This window comes from Elephas maximus, chromosome 6, assembly GCF_024166365.1.
Source record: "Elephas maximus indicus isolate mEleMax1 chromosome 6, mEleMax1 primary haplotype, whole genome shotgun sequence".
NCBI lineage: Eukaryota > Metazoa > Chordata > Mammalia > Proboscidea > Elephantidae > Elephas > Elephas maximus.
Genome location: NC_064824.1, coordinates 40,193,829 through 40,212,089, shown reverse-complemented (window position 1 = coordinate 40,212,089; position 18,261 = coordinate 40,193,829). Strand labels below are relative to the sequence as shown.

Sequence of the window (18,261 nt, the reverse complement as noted above, 5' to 3'; positions counted from 1 at the left end):
AATCTATTTTGAGAAGTAAAACCATCCATAATCTCTAGCTTGTGGACTCTCACCCATGTGCATTTATTTATTTATGAGAATCTATAGGTTGAAGGGAGTCCATGACACAAATGGTTAAGTGCTCAACTACTAATTGAAAGATTGGTGGTTCAAACACACCCAGAGGCACGTTGAAGTAAGGCCTGGCTGTCTCCTTCTGAAAGATCCCACCCTTGAAAACCCTATGGAACACAGTTCTACTTGGTAACACATGAGGTCGTCGTGAGTTGGAATTGGTTCAAGAGCAGCCTTTTTTTTTTTTTTTTTTGGTTGTAGGTTGCATACTACTATATTGAGCATTTTTTTATGACAATATCTCAAAAAGACAGTTGTCAGCAGTGTATTCCCCCATGATACGCATTTCAGCCATGACATTCTCTTCAGCAATACATGAATCAACATGAATGTCCTAAATTTCTTGACTGGCCTTCCTCTTGACCACCTCTGTTAGTCAACTGTATATTTACTTAGCCTCTTAGCCAAAATAAGCTAAGGTGCCTAGAGCATTTCCTTTGCTCACCACCAATCTTAGTGTCATTGAAAACTCCTCTCAAGTCCTCTTTTTACCTAACTGATCTTAGTAAGGTGTTGTTTGGCCATCCTTAAAGGTCCAGCTCTATACTTGTGTTTGTTTGTGGGGAAGGGGTGAGAAGTATGTAAATTTAGGTCTAAAAAGTCCTTGTTGCAGATATAGTCTTTCAGCTTTGCCCAACAGAGTCCTAGGGTTTTGTGGTAGTGCCTGTAACACCATTTTGGGGGACAGAGATGAGGAGGGAAGGAAAATGGAGAGGAGAGGCTACAAGACAGAAGCTCTGCATCTGTCTGCTTCACACACTGGCTGTTGGTTGGAAAAAGATGTTGGCTGGAGGAAAATCCTGTGGCTAATGACACATTGGAAACCATTACTGGTTTACTGACTAGGTAATCAGAGTATTTTTTAAAGTAGAAACAAGTTCAAATAGAGCTTCTGAAAGATTGGGAGGCAGGGAGAAACATTCTTTGTGGTAAGGTGGGCAGTAACAATTCCTTAAATTTTTTTTTTTTTTTTTGGAATTATTAAATGGCAGATGTGACGCGTGTGGTACAAGGCAGCTCACTGTTTTTCTTCTGACTTTTTCACTCCTTACCTCAGGACCTGTTCTTTTCTCATTAGCACGTCTACCGGAGTTGAAGCTGGGGAAAAGAAAGGAAGTGTTCAGACATGTGCCTATTTAAATAGTCACTTCATTGAGTTAATGCCAGGACAGCACAAGCTTTCTGTCCGGTTCTATAGAAAAGCCAGTTTTCACTCCATCAGTAAGGTATTATTTTCTTTTTTCACATAGAACAGTTTATTGCCAGGCTTCTCTTAACTGTACATTACAAATGGAGTCTGATTAACAGTGTTCTGGATGGGTTAATTAGTGTGGTGACTATTATTAAGCAAACTGCTTGTTAGTATTATGCCTATTTGATCTTGGTATTGATGTGAAGTAATTGACCAGAGAGCTACATTTGGAAAAGCTGGAATAAAGTTTTTTGATTCTATTATGGCAATAAATTGTTTATATTAAACATGTCTATGAAAATATGAGTTTCCTTGTACGGAGAATCAGAATAGACTGTGTAGGATGGTACATAAGAATTGTTTAGTTTGGTTTAGAAATATTAATACATTTGCCCAGCCTGCTCCAGAACCAGCTCTGTTGAAACAAAGTAGTAAAATTATTTTAGCTTCTGCCTTCATTACTGCCTGCATGAGGACTAAGGTGTTTTTAACTTCCCCCGGCCAAAGGAGATAAGTCCTTTTAGGTTCAGTTAATTGTCTAAATACTCCTTTTGGAGACAATCTCTTTAATAAATAGACTATTAAAAATATTTTTTTTAATGTATTGTAAACAAGGAAAATATAGCATGTAACCACCTTCTATCAAGTCCTGGATTGTTATCTATATTATTTCTTGGTATTTTGTCCAGTTCTATTATTATAGTTTCCCTAGCTATAGAATTTCCCTAGGGAATTTATTCCATGAGCTAATAAATTACACAGTCAGGGAGTTTTTCTTGAAATTCAGCTTAAATTTTCCCGTTCTTAATTTCATCTCATTACTCCTAGTTATACCCCCTTGTAGCAGGCTAAATAATTATTCTCTTTCCTTGGAGACTCCCATTATGTACCCCTCTAGTTGTCACTTAACCAGGCTATTCATATTTAGCTCCTTTAATCTGCCCTCATAAATCAATTCTTCCATTGCCTTAATCATTATTATTGCTCTTCTAAGAACTCTCTAATTTTGAAGCATATGCAGCTCTCAGATTCCCCCAGATGAAATCAGCGTTCACACAGGTCTTCTGTCCCGACAGACTTGGTAGCTGCCTTCCCTGTACAACAGGATCCTTAAGGAAGTGCCATCATTCAGCTGGGTTGAATCAGCCCATACTCATCATGTCAAACTCAGGCCAATCTAAATAGAGTTCTCCATGTGACTTACTAGCAGGCAATGTTTATTTTATTTTATTATTTTAATTCCATGAGATTTGTAAGATGACTTTTTTGGTTACTGTCCATATTTACATTCTTCATATTTTCATGTCCTTTTTCACCACCGCCTATCAAGTCCGTCATCCGCAACCTGTACTACCAGCGGATTCTCCTCATCCTTGAGAACATTTGGGAAACGTGTTGAATACAAGCAGGCCTAGCACCTTGCCCACAGCTAAATTCCTTGTCAGCTACCAATCCCCATTGTTTACAACCCTTTCGCCAATCTCCCGTTCTTTTAATTTGCAATTTTGCTCACGGTGGCCAATATAAATGGATTTCATGAGTAAGATGGGTCATGATACTGTTTCCTAAAATGAAAATACATCGTTTCAGGGCTCATTGATTTTTTTTATTGTGAAGCCTTCTTGCACCAAGTTTGTAATTCTGTTTAAATCCTTTTTAAGCTTTCCTGGCGTTCTTTATCTGACATAAACAAATAGGTTACTTTGCCTGCTTTATTGGTGTTTTCCAGATATGTACAGATGTTCCTTCTCTTACCATTTGTTCCGTTTATTTCGAAGTTGAAGATATTGTCATAGTCATTTTTTTTACCTTTTGTGGTGATCAGTGGGAATATCTCTTGTTATATTTTAGCTCCTTAGAATTGCCTCAGTATTTTGAATTTGTTTCAGGAAAAAAGTTGATTACTTTCCTTAATAGCTTTGGGTCTGTGAGGTCTGAAACAATAATCAGTTTATGTCCAGTTTTCTTTTCATTTTAAAAGAAGGGTGAATTTATTATTTTATTTATGTATACCTAAGGGTTTAGCATCATGTTTTCTGTTTTATCTGTGTGTCTGTCTGTCCATCTGTATATCATCTATTTATTGAGGAGTCCTTGGATGGGGTGGATGGTTAAGCACTTGACTATTAGCTGAAAGATTGGCAGTTCAAACCCACCCAGAGGCATCTCAGGAGACAGGCCTGGCAATCTGCTTCCAAAAGGTCACAGCCTTGAAAACTCTACAGAGCACAGTTCTCCTCTGCCCACATGGGGTCAACTGCAACTACCAACAAGAGCATTTATTACTTGAGGGGGTTCTTATATATATCCAGGTGATTTTTCTCAAGGTATTTGAAATCAAAATAGACATTTAAGGGAATTTATGAAACAAACACAGAAGCCCCCTGGATAAGGTTTCTGATTCTGGACTGTGCACAGCCTACTAAAGTACTGTAGCCACAGACCTTGTTTACAGGTCGTGGTTGAATCCCCACTGTTCCTTAGTGTTGCTGATAAAAGCTTATCCTTGCTTTTAGATCTAGTTACTACCCTCTCCCTGTCTTCACAGTGACCAATTTGATGCCTCTGCTCACTTCCTAAGCCCCATCTCCTCTGCTCACCTTGCTGAAACAGACGAGCTAGCCTAATGCTTTCAGTGACACAACTCCTCAGATTCAACACCTGTCTCCTAAAGCTGTTTTTTCAGCTTGATTTTTCTCTCCTCTTCCCTGGGCTTTGCAGGAAACCCAGTGTTATTCTCTTTTACCAGACCTTATCTTCCCCCCATGCCAAGAATCCTGCCATTATCACCCATGTCGTATTATTTTTCTGTTTTCATCTTGAAAATGTTTCTTCAGGATCCTGCTCCCTTCCCCAGCAAGTCCCCCCAAGTGTTCACTTTGTCACTTGTCCCATATAAAAAAAATTCAACCTTGCGTTTCCATCGCTGTTCCTCTCCAGCTCTCTCTCTCTCACACACACACACACACAACCTCCTGTAATCTGGTTTCTTTCAGCATCACTCCACAGAAACTGCCTTTAGGAGTAGCCAGTGACCTAGTACCAGGGCTTTGAACCAGTTTGTTCTGGTTCAAACCCCTGCTGAGAATTTACATTTCTAACAAGTCCCGAGGTGATGCTAGTGCTGCTGGTTAGGGACCAGTTCCGAGAACCACTAATAAAGCAATGGTTCTCAATATTTATTATACCTAAGAATCACCAGGGGATCTTGTTGAACTGTAGATTCTGATCCAGTATACCTGGGGTGGAAATGCAAATTCTCAGCAGGACATTGAACCGGAATGGATCAGTTCGAAGCCCTGCCTACTACCTGAAAAAACCAAAATTTTCTTCTTGTTCCTGGTGCTGCTCTACCTTTTTCACACATTCTTTTAGGGCTCTTGGTTCATTCTGATAGTGTGATGTTACTCTCTCAGATTCTGATTTTACTATTCCAAATGTTCCTTATTGTTCTTCTATCGCCTACCTCTTAAATGCACATATTCTCTGATTTTGTTTTTTTTTTTTTCACTTTCTTCACCATCTAGGAAAGGGGGCCAAGTATCTGGATAGACCTCAGGCACTCTGAGAAAGCCCTCAGTGGCCTGGCTTCAGTCTACCTCTCCAGGCCTCAGATCCCAGGACCTATATATCCCAGCCTCTTTGAGTTGCATATTATTCCATGAAGACTCCATGTTCTTTCATACCCCTTTTCCTTTGATCACACTTTTCTCTCAGTTCAGAACTTCTCCCTCTCTGCCCTTCAAAAACCTTCAAATAAAACCCTTTTTAAGCCATCAGTAATCCTCAAGTCAGAAGTAATCTCTTATTCTTCCTGATTTCAATGGTTGGAATGTCCAGTCTTTATATAGCGTGCACCAACGAAGATTAGTTGGCTGTTCACATGTCCGTCTCCCAATCCATTGGTTCTAAGCACTACTGGTTTGCCTCCCTAGTAGATGGTGAGCTCCTTGAGGACATGTCCTGTATTTGGTGTGCGTGGCTCAGAGGTTTCAGGCTATACTAGGAGTTTTATTTTTCAGATTGCATTTTATTTAGCTGTTTTTTTATCAATAAGTGATAGATACTGAACTCTGTGTGATAAAACATTATGAGAAGATGAGGGGAAATGATACACCGTAAAAATAGACTTCAAAAAACTTTAATCATCAGTGGATGAATGGATAAACAAATTTTGGTACATACACACAATGGAATACTACACAATGATAAAAAATATGATGAATCCATGAAATGTCTCACAACATGGATGAATCTGAAGGACGTTATGCTGAGTGAAATAAGTCAGTCACAAAGGGACAAATATTTTATGAGACCATTATTATAAAAAATCAAGAAAAGGTTTATATACAGAAAGAAACATTCTTTGATGGTTATCAGGGACGGTGGGTGGGGAGGGAAAATCACTAACTAGATAGTAGACTTGTGTTAATCCTGGTGAAGGGAAAGGTAATACACAATGTAAGGAAAGTCAGCACAACAGGACCAAGGCAAAGGAAGACACTGAGAGGTGTGCAGGAATAAAGGGCAACTACAGTAAATTCTATAGCATATACAATCCTACGACAACAATAATAACAAACAGTAATTTATAAGTAGTTACACTGGTAGATATGTATGCCAAATAGTTGAGGGAGGTCATATGGAAGTATAACTGCACTCATATATAGGTGGAATTGAGGATGTTTCTATGTAATATTTATGTGGGCTACATGTATATTCAAATACATAATAGTGCACATAGGAGGCACAGTTATGGAAACTTCTTAGACATAACGCAACACCTTGTGGTACTGAGGTTAAGGGCTGAGGACCATAGTCTCGGAAAACGTCCTACTGTGATGAGTAGTATCTGGGGTATTAAAAGCTTGCAAGCGGTCATCTGAAATAAAACTATTGATCTCTTTCTATCTGAAGCAAAGGAGAGTGAAGAAAACCAAAGACTCAAGGAAGCAATTAGTCCAAAGGACTAGTGGCCAATGGCCCACATGAACCACAGCCTCCACTAGCCAGAGACCAGAAGAACTCGATGGTGCCTAGCTACCACTACTGACCACTCTAACCAGGAACACTCTAGAAGGTCTTCTTTAGAGTGGGAGAAGAATGTAGAACAGAATTCAAATTTATAAAAAATGACCAGACTTACTGGTCTGATAGAGGCCGGAGGAACCACCAAGACTGTAGCCCTAAGACACCCTTCAAAATTGAAACTGAAGCTGCTCCCAGAGGTCACCTTTCAGCCAAATAATAGACAAAAAAAAAAAAATGCCTATAAAATAAACAGTAACACTTGTGAAGAATGTGCTCCTTAGAACAATCAACTATATAAGACCAAAAGGGTAACATTTGCCCAAAAGCAAAGATGAGAAGGCAGGAAGGAGCAGGGAAACTGGACAAATGGAAGTGGGGAACGACGGGTGGAAAAGGGGAAAGTGCACAAAGGTGAAGATGGGGAGAGTGCTGACATATTACAGGGATTGCAACCAATGTCACGGAAAAATTTGTATACAAATTATTGATTGGGAAACTAATATATGTGTAAACTTTCACCTAAACCACAATTAAATGTTGGGGGGAAAAAAAAAAACTCTAACAAGGTCAATTTAATGTAAAAAGTGTGTACAGGTGACCAGGAATATAGACATTCAGGCGAGCAGAAATTACTGGTGTTGATCAAAGAAGTTTCAAACATTTTTGTAGGTTAATGAACAAGTGTGGCCTGAAAGTAAGCACTGGCCCACGTGGTGATTGGAGAATGCAAAATGGAAATCCAGAAAGATGAATTAAGGAAGAATGATAAACAATTTCTCTAGTCTTATTTTTTATGGTATGTATTTTTTTTTTTTTTTTAATTCCTTTGGCCAGAAATAACTGTTGCAAAAAAGGAGGTAGGCGTTGGCTATGAGTCTCTAAGTTGTTCAAGATTTGTAGGGCTAGTACAGTACAGGTTTTATAGCCACAGAAACTCTTCAGAAACTATTCAAGGAGAATCATATCTAATTCCAAACTTGTGAACTTTCTCTAAGTGGCTACTACTTTATGTAATTTTTTTCTTAGACTTTTTGTTGTAATATCTTCATTTCAATTGTTCTCAGTATTGTTGTTGTTAGGTGTGGTCAAGTCGATTCCTACTCATAGCGACCCTATGCACAACAGAACGAAACACTGCTTGGTCCTGCGCTATCCTCACAGTTATTGCTATACTTGTGCCTGTTGTTGCAGCCACCATCTCAATCCATCTCATTGAGGATCTTCCTTTTTTTTGCTGACCCTCTACTTTACCAAGCATGTTGTCCTCCAGTGACTGATCCCTCCTGATAACATGTCCAAAGTATGTGAGACATAGTCTTGCCATCCTTGCTCCTAGGGAACATTCTGTTTGTACTTTTTCCAAGACATATTTGTTCATTCTTTTGGCAATCCATAGTATGCTCAGTATTCTTCGCCAGCACCACAATTCAAAGGCATCAATTCTTCTTTGGTCTTCTGTATTCATTGTACAGCTTTCTCGTGCATATGAGGTGATTGAAAACACCATGACTGGGGTCAGACTCAGCTTAGTCCTCAAGGTGACATCTTTGCTTTTCAACACTTTAAAGAGGTCTTTTGCAGCCAATTTGCCCAATGCAATGTGTCTTTTGATTTCTTGGCTGCTGCTTCCATGGGTGTTGATTATGAATCCAAGTAAAATGAAATCCTTGATAACCTCAATACTTTCTCCATCATGATGTTGCTCATTGGTCCAGTTGTGAGAACTTCTGTTTTCTTTGTGTTGAGGTACAATCCATACTGAAGGCTGTGGTCTTTGATCTTCATCAGTAAGTGCTTCAAGTCCTCTTCACTTTCGGCAAGCAAGGTTGTGTCATCTGCATAACGCAGGTTGTTAGTGAGTTTTCCTCCAATCCTGATGCCCCGTTCTTCATGTAGTTTGGCTTTTCAGATTATTTGTTCTCAGAACTAGGCATAATCATCATGTCCTTACAGAAAAGTACAGGACAAATTTGAAATATTATTTTCGCATTCTCTTTTTTAACAGATTCATGCCCAAGCACAAAACAACCCATTTAAAGAAGATGCTCAGCCTTAAATGGAATGGTGATGCTGCTTCATCCATGGCCCTTCCTTCCCAACATGAGCAGAGAGGTTCTGAGAATGTTTTGAAGAATTTTACTGCAGAGTCTGGGCTTTGCGATACACTCTCCAGCCTTAGAATGGCACAACAAGAAAGCCTGGGTAGCTCATTAATGCAAGTGTCAGACTTGAACCAGTCTAACTCATCAGATGATTCAAACTCTTATCAGGAGGAAAAGAAACAAGATCCATCTCTTAATCCCTGTGACTCTTTGGGTGGAGTTGATGATCCGCAAAGACCATTACACATTGTCTGGCCTCACCGGTGGTAAGTTCAAGACGTGCCAATTTAGTAAGAGTTGTAGAATTGGTAATAGAAAATATGTTCTCACAATTAACTTATTAATTTAATTTGTTGTCCCCATGGCTTTAGAATGGAGCCCTGGTGGTGCCATGGTTGAAGCACTCAGCAGCTAACCAAAAGGTTGATGGTTCAAACCCACCAGCTGCTGCACAGAAGAAAGATGTGACAGATTTACAGCCTTGGCAACTTTTGGGGGCAGTTCTACACTGTCTTGTAGGGTCGCTATGAATTGGAATAGACTCAACAGCAGTGGATTTTTTGTTTGGTTAGAAAAAGACCATCTTAATGTGGCAGTACTACTGATGTGGTACAAAGGTGATACTACTCAAAGTCTTTATATTAACATCTGTGTGTTTAGATAAAATTTGAATTACAGGTAATTAGTTGCAGTAATTTGCTCAACTCACAGCAGAAATTAGTCACTTCTAGGAAATCAAGTCATGTTCGAAGAAGTTTCAAAGTATGAGAAAGAATGTTTTGCTGTGTATATTCTCAACAACACACACAGAAAAATTAATTGTATTAAAAAGTATGAGAAAGAATGAATAGGATTCCATTATAGGAGTCCTGGTGGCACAATGGTTAAGAGTTACCACTGCTGCTAACCAAAAACTTGGCAGTTTGAATCTACCAGCCACTCCTTGGAAACCCTATGGGGCAGTTCTACTCTGTCCTGTAGGATCACTATGAGTTGAAATCAGCTTGTCGGCAACGGGTTTTTGTTTTTTCTATTATTGCATTATAAAACCATTTCATATATACACATTGATAAGCAGTATTACATTAAAACAATAGCAATTACCATTAGTTTCTAATTTGACCAATTTCAACCGGGTGCCTTCATTTTACTTGTCATAACATGTATCACTATATTTGAAAATGTTTTCCTTCTCCAAAATACCTCTGTCTTAGGCTAAGCAGAGTACTCTCTGAAAGAATCTTTTCTGAACACAGGAAAATCCACTGCAGCATATAATCGGACCAAATATAAACTCATAAACTTAACCCTGTCTCCTATAAATTAGGATTAAAGAGGTAAAATGTCCTGATAATCTTCCAGTATTAGGCATGAACATTTTAATCTAGTTTTTATTCCTCCCAGTTAGTTTAATCTGCATGTGGCCTGATTAGAGTTTACTTCCCCCACAGATTACGGGCTCTTTATTGCAGAGATGCTGGGCTGATCATTAGGTCCAATTTTCTGAGAGCAACTGTTTGCAGGTGAAGTAATAATAAGCACACCACACCGGCCAGGCAAAGCGCCTTTGCATCGGATTTGACTTCAACACATTAAACTCCCGAAGCTCGCCCGAATGACCTGCAGCATCTGGTATCTAAAGGGATTTTCATCTTTGACTCCAAATGTATGAACGTAAAATTTCAGGATTGAAAGTTGATGTCAAATGTTTTTTGGATTTGTTTATTCAACTCCACGGTTCCAACCTGGCCTTTCTACAGGAGTAACGTTTATTTCAAATCATATTTTACTTACAAGGCACCGGTGTTCAGGATTCTTTTATGGTACCTTAAAATGTAGGAGAACTGCATGAAGTTAACCTGTTTTCAAGGTACAATAGATGCCATCATTAATTCCCTTCTGAAAAGCCTTTTCTTTTATTCTGCTAATCTTTGGTTGTCTCTGAAGTAATACGTGCTGCAAGAAAATCAGCTCTGACTAAAAAGTTTGGTTCTGGGTCATCCTAAAAATGCTAAATTAAGTAATTTGTAGACTACTGCAAACAGCAGATGGATATGGGGGAAAGAGTGAAAACTACGTTACTCACTACCTTGCACAAAATAAGGTAGAGCTATGTTAATAAAATTAACAATATTAAACTGAATAATTCCCTTTCTTCCTTTGTATATTTTTGCTTTAATTTAATTGCAGAAAGTTAGTTGCTTAAAGAGACGCCGTGTTGTGTTTGTGCACATTCTTATTGTTAAAGCTAAATTATTTTTAATTTGGAAAAGAGAGGGAAAAAAAGCTACATCAGCAAGAGTAAATGCCAAAATATAAAAGTAACACATTCATCCTTACGGGTAATATAGTAGAACATTGGAAACTTGGAGGTTGCCAGACACATAGCTAACATTAGGGCTAATTTTGAAAATCTAGCGTGCAGTCAATTTTACTGATGCCTGGGGACATACAAGGTAGAAGCTGACAAGAGAACTAATTTTGTTTAGGTTATTTACTGCTATGCATCATCCGCGGGTTCCCGCCTGACACACAGCTATATGAAGGGGGATATTATCACACACTAAAAATTTATGTTGACATTCGATATTTGTTCAATATGTCAGCAGTATTACTTTCATAATCAAAAGAGTAAGAAAAAGAGAAAAGAAAAGCACTTTATGCTCATATAGATATATCTTTTTAATAACAGTCTATAAGGTTAATATAGTTTACCTTTGAGAGTATACAATGAAAACAAGCAGGGTTAGGAGGGGAAATGACAGAAAGCATCAACCCGAGCTGTTTGTTTGCCATTACCTAAGCGAGCCATGTCAGCTCTCTGGCCCGCGTCTGATAGCTATTTGTTGTACAGAGAGCACAGCATAAAAAAAATATCAAACTCTTAATACTATTGTGTGCCCATAACCATCTGTCACTGCTAGCCTGGAGATGAGAGGAAGATTACGAGGAATAAACACTGAGCCGCAGAGCATTGGTAAAGCCTTCGGGCAAAAAACTCTTGTGGGGACATCAAAGACATTCTAATTCCGAGGCAGTCAAGGATTACAGTGTGTAACCTGTGCTGACAACAGATAAATGACTGGCAATATTGTGCCAGAGCTGTTGGGTCCTGCACGCAGTACTGATGATGATGATGATGATGATGTTATCTTGCAGAATGGACTCTGCTGGGATAATTTTATGATAAAACACTTTTTTCAAATGCCACTGGGTCTAGGCAGACATTTACTAGCTACAGGGGTAGCAATCAGTTTCTTCAAAATTTACTGTTCTAAGCCCATTAGAGTTCCAACGCAGCAAGACTCTTCAATGAAAAGCTAAAACGCCTATATTTTTTTTAGGAGAATATATGCAAATATTGTAAGCTGAACTCCTACCCTTTAGAGTTAGATGCTTTATCATCTGATTTATGTAAATTTGCTCATAAAAATACAGTTTGTTTTTAATTGGTGAATATGAATTAGAAAATTAAGATTCTGGTTCAGCATTCATCAAACATTCCTACTTACAAGCACACATTTATTTAGACCTCTGATTGTATGGGTAGAAATCATGTACTTGACCAGTTGATATGAACTGTATTCTAAAACAAACCGTGGTTTCTACTGGAAATGACCAGGGTTGTATTTCTCATTCAGCCCTTTTCTTTGAGCCTCCCCTTCCTTGTGCTTCAGAGGTTCTTGTCGGTGTTAAGAGCTGCTTTAAGTACCTGCTTGAAGAGGGGTTTTCTTCAGAGCAGCCTGAAAGGAAACTCTTCATTCTGTTGCATTTTTGCCGTGGCTATCTATGTGTGTTTTCCAGAGGGAGGTATTCTGGGACACGAGGATGCATTGATGATTTTTTCTGCTGTTAACATAAAGGAGAAATGGACACTGGAGAGGCCAAGGGGGTTCTTCAATCCTGTCATTACCTTGCCTAGCAAAACAAAAATAAAACTCTGCTCCTTATCATAAAAAATATCCCCATGAAATCATGCAGTTGCAGTCCAACTCTAAAAATGAAGTGATGCTGACCTCATTGTGTTAGTCCCACGCTGGGATCATGAATGGCCTAAAATATAGCGTTAGCCTCTAACATAGCTAGTACTAAGTCAACCAAACGTAGAGCCTGCTTGCTCAGAAATACATCAAAATCAAAAGTGACATTTTCTAGAAGATACATTCTGGCTTTAAATCTGTGTTAAAATGTCTGTGCATGAGAACAGGCCCTTAAATGCAATGCTTGCCCCTTCTCTTCATTCTTTCTGAATCTGAGCTTGTCAAGGATTACAGTGTGCAACCTCTGCTGTCAGGAGATAAATAACTGACAGTATTTTAGCAGAGTTGCTGGGTTCTCTGCAGAGTAATTTGTTTTCTCCTTTCCACCCAGTCTTTGATGTTTTGTTGTAAACATCTATAGCAAGATGTGGTTAATAGAAATGACTTATAGCGAAAGATCTGTAAAAAATAGACTGCAATTGGTAATTTTTTTGTTCTTTTGTTTTTTTCACTTTTTTCTTTCCAAATATTGTAACATCGTACCAATGTCTGACCTTTGCGTAAATGTTCTTTTTATTATAATGGGCAGAAAAGTCATAATGTTACAGGGCAGAAAAGCCAAGTTTAGAAGACATCTAAAGAAATTACACTATCATGACTGTGGTTCCCAAACTTTTTTAATCTCAGGACTGCTTCACACTCTTAAAAATTATTAGAACACCAAAGAGCTTTTGTTTATTAGGGATATTTAAAAAAAAAAAAAAACAAACTCCTTCCCACTGAGTCAGTTCCTAGTCATGACAATCCCACGTGTGTCAGAGTGGAGATCAGTGGGCTGATTTTTCAGAAGTTGTTCGCCAGGCCTTTCTTCCAAGGTGCCTCTGGATGGACTCCAACCTCCAGCCTTTTAGTTAACAGCTGAGCACATTGCCCATTTGCACTACGCAGGGACTCATCAATCAGTATCTGCCCTTTGACAAATTAAACTTGAGAAAAAATGTAAAATCTACATTGTCATTTAAAAATAACAATAATGAACCAGAGGTATGTTAACATAATGTATTTTTATAAAAAGCAACTATATTTTCCAAAGCAAAAATATTAGTAAGAATAAAAAATAAACCCGCTGCCGTCGAGAATAGTGACATTATATTTTATAAAACCTCTGCTATCTGCCTAAATAGAGGATAACTGGATTCTCATATCTCTTTAAGTGTCGCGTCTGTTGCAATGTATTGTTTGGGTTTAATTTTTCAAAGAAAATCCTGCCTCACACAGAGATGCAGTTGCAAAAGGGAAAGTGATTTAATGGCCTGGTTAGGTAATGGTGGATGTTCTTCTCTGATACTACACCAGAACTTGACAAGCAGGAGTTTCGTACAGGTCGATTGCAGTGTGGAATCTGAAACCGTATCAATGAGTGCTTTGTGCTCTGTCACTTGGAGTTTGAATGAATTTTGTATCATCCTGCGTTGGTCACTTGGAAAGTATTGTTTAACTGAGTTGTGAAGATCTTCCAATGTTGACTCATTTCCTAGTGCATTCACAGGAAGTCACATCTGTTGATATCGCCACTGATGCCATCAGAAAAATCTGTTAAGTACTGAGAAGCTGTCAAGCTAATGGTATAGATACAAGTTTTCCAAAATTCTAACTTTCACTTAAAAAGCTCAAATGTATATTATCAGGTGTTCTCCCTGAGATGACAAGTTAATTTGAGAAAATGTCTGCCAGTTACCCAAGTCTGATTAACCATCATTTGTATATCCGTTATTTTTTCAAGTAAAAATGGTGTTTCATGAAAGAAGCAGTTAGTGTAGCTCACAACTGAGTCATGTAAGTTTTTACTTACAAGTAAGACAGCTGTTATGCTTTGGTATACAGAAGTGCTTTATGCATATTTCCCATGTCATCACAGAATATTAAAAGCTGTCTATGGAAGGGATGGAGCCCTGGTGGCACAGTGGTTAAGCCCTACAGCCACTAACCAAAAGGCCGGCAGTTCAAATCCACAAGCCGCTCCTCGGAAACCCTATGGGGCACATCTACTCCATCCTATTGGGTCGCTATAGTTGGAATTGACTCGTTGGCAACGAGTTTTATGGAAGGGATGGGGTCCCTGAGTGGTACAAATGGTTAACATGTCGGTTATTAACTGAAAGGTTGGTGGTTCCAGTTCTCCCAGAGGCACCTCAGAAGAAAGGCCTGGCTGTCTACTTCTGAAAAAAATCAGCCATCAAAAACCCCATGGAACACAGTTCTACTCTGACACACATGGGGTTACCATGAGCCTAGGTCAACACGACAGCAACTGGTTTAAGTGTTTTTGGTTTATGGAAGGGATGGAATTTAATAAAAGTAATAGTTGTTACTACTTCATCAAGGACATTCTTAAGTGAAACTGATTTAAAAAAAAAAGAACTGCAAGTACAGGTGATAAAGTACCTGGCAGTTCACTGTGATGCCATTGCCTTGAATTGTGCTAAAGGACCAGCAGGTTTACCTATCAGTGCTTTTGCTTTATCTGGGCACATGTCCATACAGTGGAAAGACAACACCTTAGTGTTATTATGAAAATAGTTTGACTTTACAGACTCCTTGAAAGGGTCTTAGATTCCCCTCCCAGGGATTCACACACTATACTTTGAGAACTGCTGTCAAGTGGTATTGATAATGTCACATGTAAAATTATGTCTGCCACCAACCATTGAAATTGCCAAATTTGTAGCTCCCATATACTAATTTTTCTTGCCCTGAGTATTAACAAATGTTACTACAATTTTTCCTTTAGCAGTTGATAGCAAACAAATGTTCATCATATATAAGAAATCTGCCTCAGCCCAGATCCAACAGAATTTTCCTCAACATGAGCTAAGTAGTATGGAGCACTATTTCTATGATAAAAGAAATTCTGTTCAGATATTAACAGAGTGACTGTTCTGATATATATGAGTGGCCCATAAATGGGCAGACTCTGGTTAAGGAATATTGGGTTCGGAGTTGGGCTGTGAGGCGTGTTGAGGAGTTTGAGTATTAAGACAGTAGCTGTCGTTTTGAGTCCCATGACCTCATCAGATAGGATGTAGAGAAATTGTGAGAGCTTTTTGCTTTAACTTTTTATGGACTATAGGAGCCCTGATGGTGCAGTGGTTAAAAGTTCAGCAGCTAACCAAAAAGGTCAGCAGTTCAAATCCACCAGCCACTCCTTGGAAACCCTATGGGGCAGTTCTACTCTGTCTTCTAGGGTCGCTATGAGTCAAAATCAACTTGACGGCAATTGGTTTTTGTTTTTGGTTTGTATGGTATTTGCAGCATTTTCGTTAAAGTAATGATTACTGTGTATGCAAAGTTGATAGGGTTAAGGGTGTAAATTTGGTAAAAAGGAAACCCCACTCACTGAGAAATAAATACAGATTTAAAGCATACTTAGGGAAGTCATTGAAGGAAAACATGTACCTAATATTAAAAGAATTTGACGAACTATATTTTTAGAACTTTGGCAATTTCTACTTGAAAACAAATGATTGATTTAAAATGGAAAATTACACTTTATTACTTGGGAGTAAAATAGTTTACTTTTTTTCATTCTTTGACTTCTGAAGCTTAAAAATACAGCTTTTTAAACAAAATCGATGACTGCCTTTTGAACAGATGCATGGTGGACAATTGGATAATATCCTTTTTAGGCCAAGGTAAATTTATCTTGGTTTTCTCATTGCGTAGATAACTTAGGAGAAGTTCAGTAAGTAGGTTACCTTAAAGCTTTCGCATTTTACTGGGCATCACCTTAATGGAATACATTTAGAGGTCAGTCTCTAGGTGTCACGCAGGATGCAAATGGAAAGTGCTGGGTGTTTGGATACCAGTGTTCTTTGTTCTCTTTCGGTGTTGTACATAAATCTGTTTTTCTAATAGAGAAATGATCCTCACAGAATTATGGTTCTGGAAAAGATGGTCATGTGGTCTGGCCATCTGCCTTTCAGCCCACTCCACCAAGCTTCCTCAGACCTATGGGAATCCATCTTTTTGTCCCAGTGTCTAAAGAACTTGATTCTATAAGCCCTTTCCAGTAGTGCCATTTTCACAGTTAAACAATTTTTAATGTAAGGAATTCCTGCTCTATAGCTAATTATTGTAAGTATGCTAATTGTCAGATTAACTGGAAATGGGTAATGGCTCTTTGAAAGGGATAGTCTGACCAGTTATGTATTTATCCATCAAATGAACAGTTAAACTCACATGAATAATAGGGTTGTAATTGATTTTAGTTATTCCCAATTCAGTGATAAGGTGTCTCCAGACATATTCCTTTGCCTGTTTGTTTGTTTGTTTGTTTTTCTTAAAGAATTTCAAATGGCTGGCATTAAAAAAAAACAAATTCTACTAGAGTCTTAAAAATTAAAATCAAACAGAATCTAGTTAAAGTTATCATATGTTATATCATACTACCCCTCCCCAATCTAATCAAATAGTTGTATTTTGTCCTCTAACACAGCACTATTTGATGGGTCTATGGAAATTTTTTCCAGGATTTTGTTAATAAATCATAGGAAAATAGATGATAGAAAATGCATGGCCAAAAAATAGCAATTCGGTTTATAATTTCCCAAATCCATTTTATAGGTGCCTTGCTGACTGTATTATAAACCATTGAACATAATGAAGAAAATAAATACACATTCACCGTTTAGTTTCTTGTTGCCTATTGGAGTGTTATTAGCTTTGTAATATATCATGTCAGCATAAAGAATTTCCATCTATAGTCATTCCTATCATGGTTTGATTATTTCTGGAATATCATAAATTGATAACGCTAATTACCTTTTCTGATCCAGTGGGGTTAAAAGGCCCTCTAAACTTGATTCATTTCTTAAACATATTAATTGCTGAAAAATATGCTGTTTGATTATGGTATGCTTATGACAGTCATCTTCAGTTGCTCAAAACCCGTGGCTGATTTTGCTTCTTTCTGTCACCACTCTTTTGATAGATTCTTAGATCAGACTTATTTACCTAACTCCACAGGTCAGGGATGGGTGAGTTGGGAAGTAAATAACTAGGGGCTATGGAGGGGTAGATGGATGGATGGACAGATGGATGGATGGATGACTAGATGAATGGATGGATGACTGGGTAGGTGAATTGATGGCTGGGTGGGTGGGTGGGCAGGCAGGTGGATGGATGAATGGATAGGTAGTCTACTTCCTTAGTTCGCATTTGTGTCATGTGTATCGTTTTGTGTGTATGTTTTAAATATGTTTCTTCATCCTAGTCACTAAGCCTTTCCACAGACCATACCAGTTCTCTTTAATTAGGTCAGTCTTTCTTCCCTCTTTCAGGACTAACATCCTTCTTGTTGCTGTTAATGTATGGCGTTTTCTATCCCTCCATGATAGCAGTTACCATTACATGTCTTTAGAGATGCTTTGAAATCCTACTTTCCACAGACATCTGCTCTGATTTAAATTCCAGTGATGTGTGAATTCCTCTGAACTGTGAATCCCCGTGCACGAAGGGCACTTGCAATCCAGTACACCATATAAACGTGTAACAGAACTTTGCACTTTCCACACTTGCCTCCTATCCCTACACATTTTGTATTTTAAGTAGTATCATTTGTTTTAGGTCTAAGGTCTTTCAGGATAGAGACCAAAATTTTTCTTTTGTTTGGAAAGATTTTTTTTCAAGAACATCTAGCCAGAATGCCTGGTACATGGGGCTGCTTAGTCAACATTACTTAATGTTGATGATGATGAATTGCTGGGTGACTTTATTAAGCCCTTCGTCGAGAATGTCTGTTTGGCGATTGACTGTCTCCTGCTCTGTAAGTCCAGTTGAGGAC

At 38.3% G+C, this 18,261-nt stretch overlaps 1 protein-coding gene across 29 annotated transcripts in view; it reads left to right on the top strand.

Annotated features, from left to right (window-relative positions):
- Positions 1-18,261, top strand: part of GTDC1 (glycosyltransferase like domain containing 1) — a 513,355-nt gene that overhangs the window by 348,481 nt on the left and 146,613 nt on the right. For all 29 annotated transcript variants that reach the window (XR_007517814.1, XR_007517811.1, XR_007517819.1 and 26 more), the window contains one exon: positions 8,343-8,705. Coding sequence is in view for 19 of the 29 variants with exons in the window: in XM_049887128.1 (XP_049743085.1) it covers positions 8,343-8,705 (363 nt within the window). In the remaining 10 variants the exon portion in view is untranslated. The remainder of the gene's footprint in view (positions 1-8,342; positions 8,706-18,261) is intronic.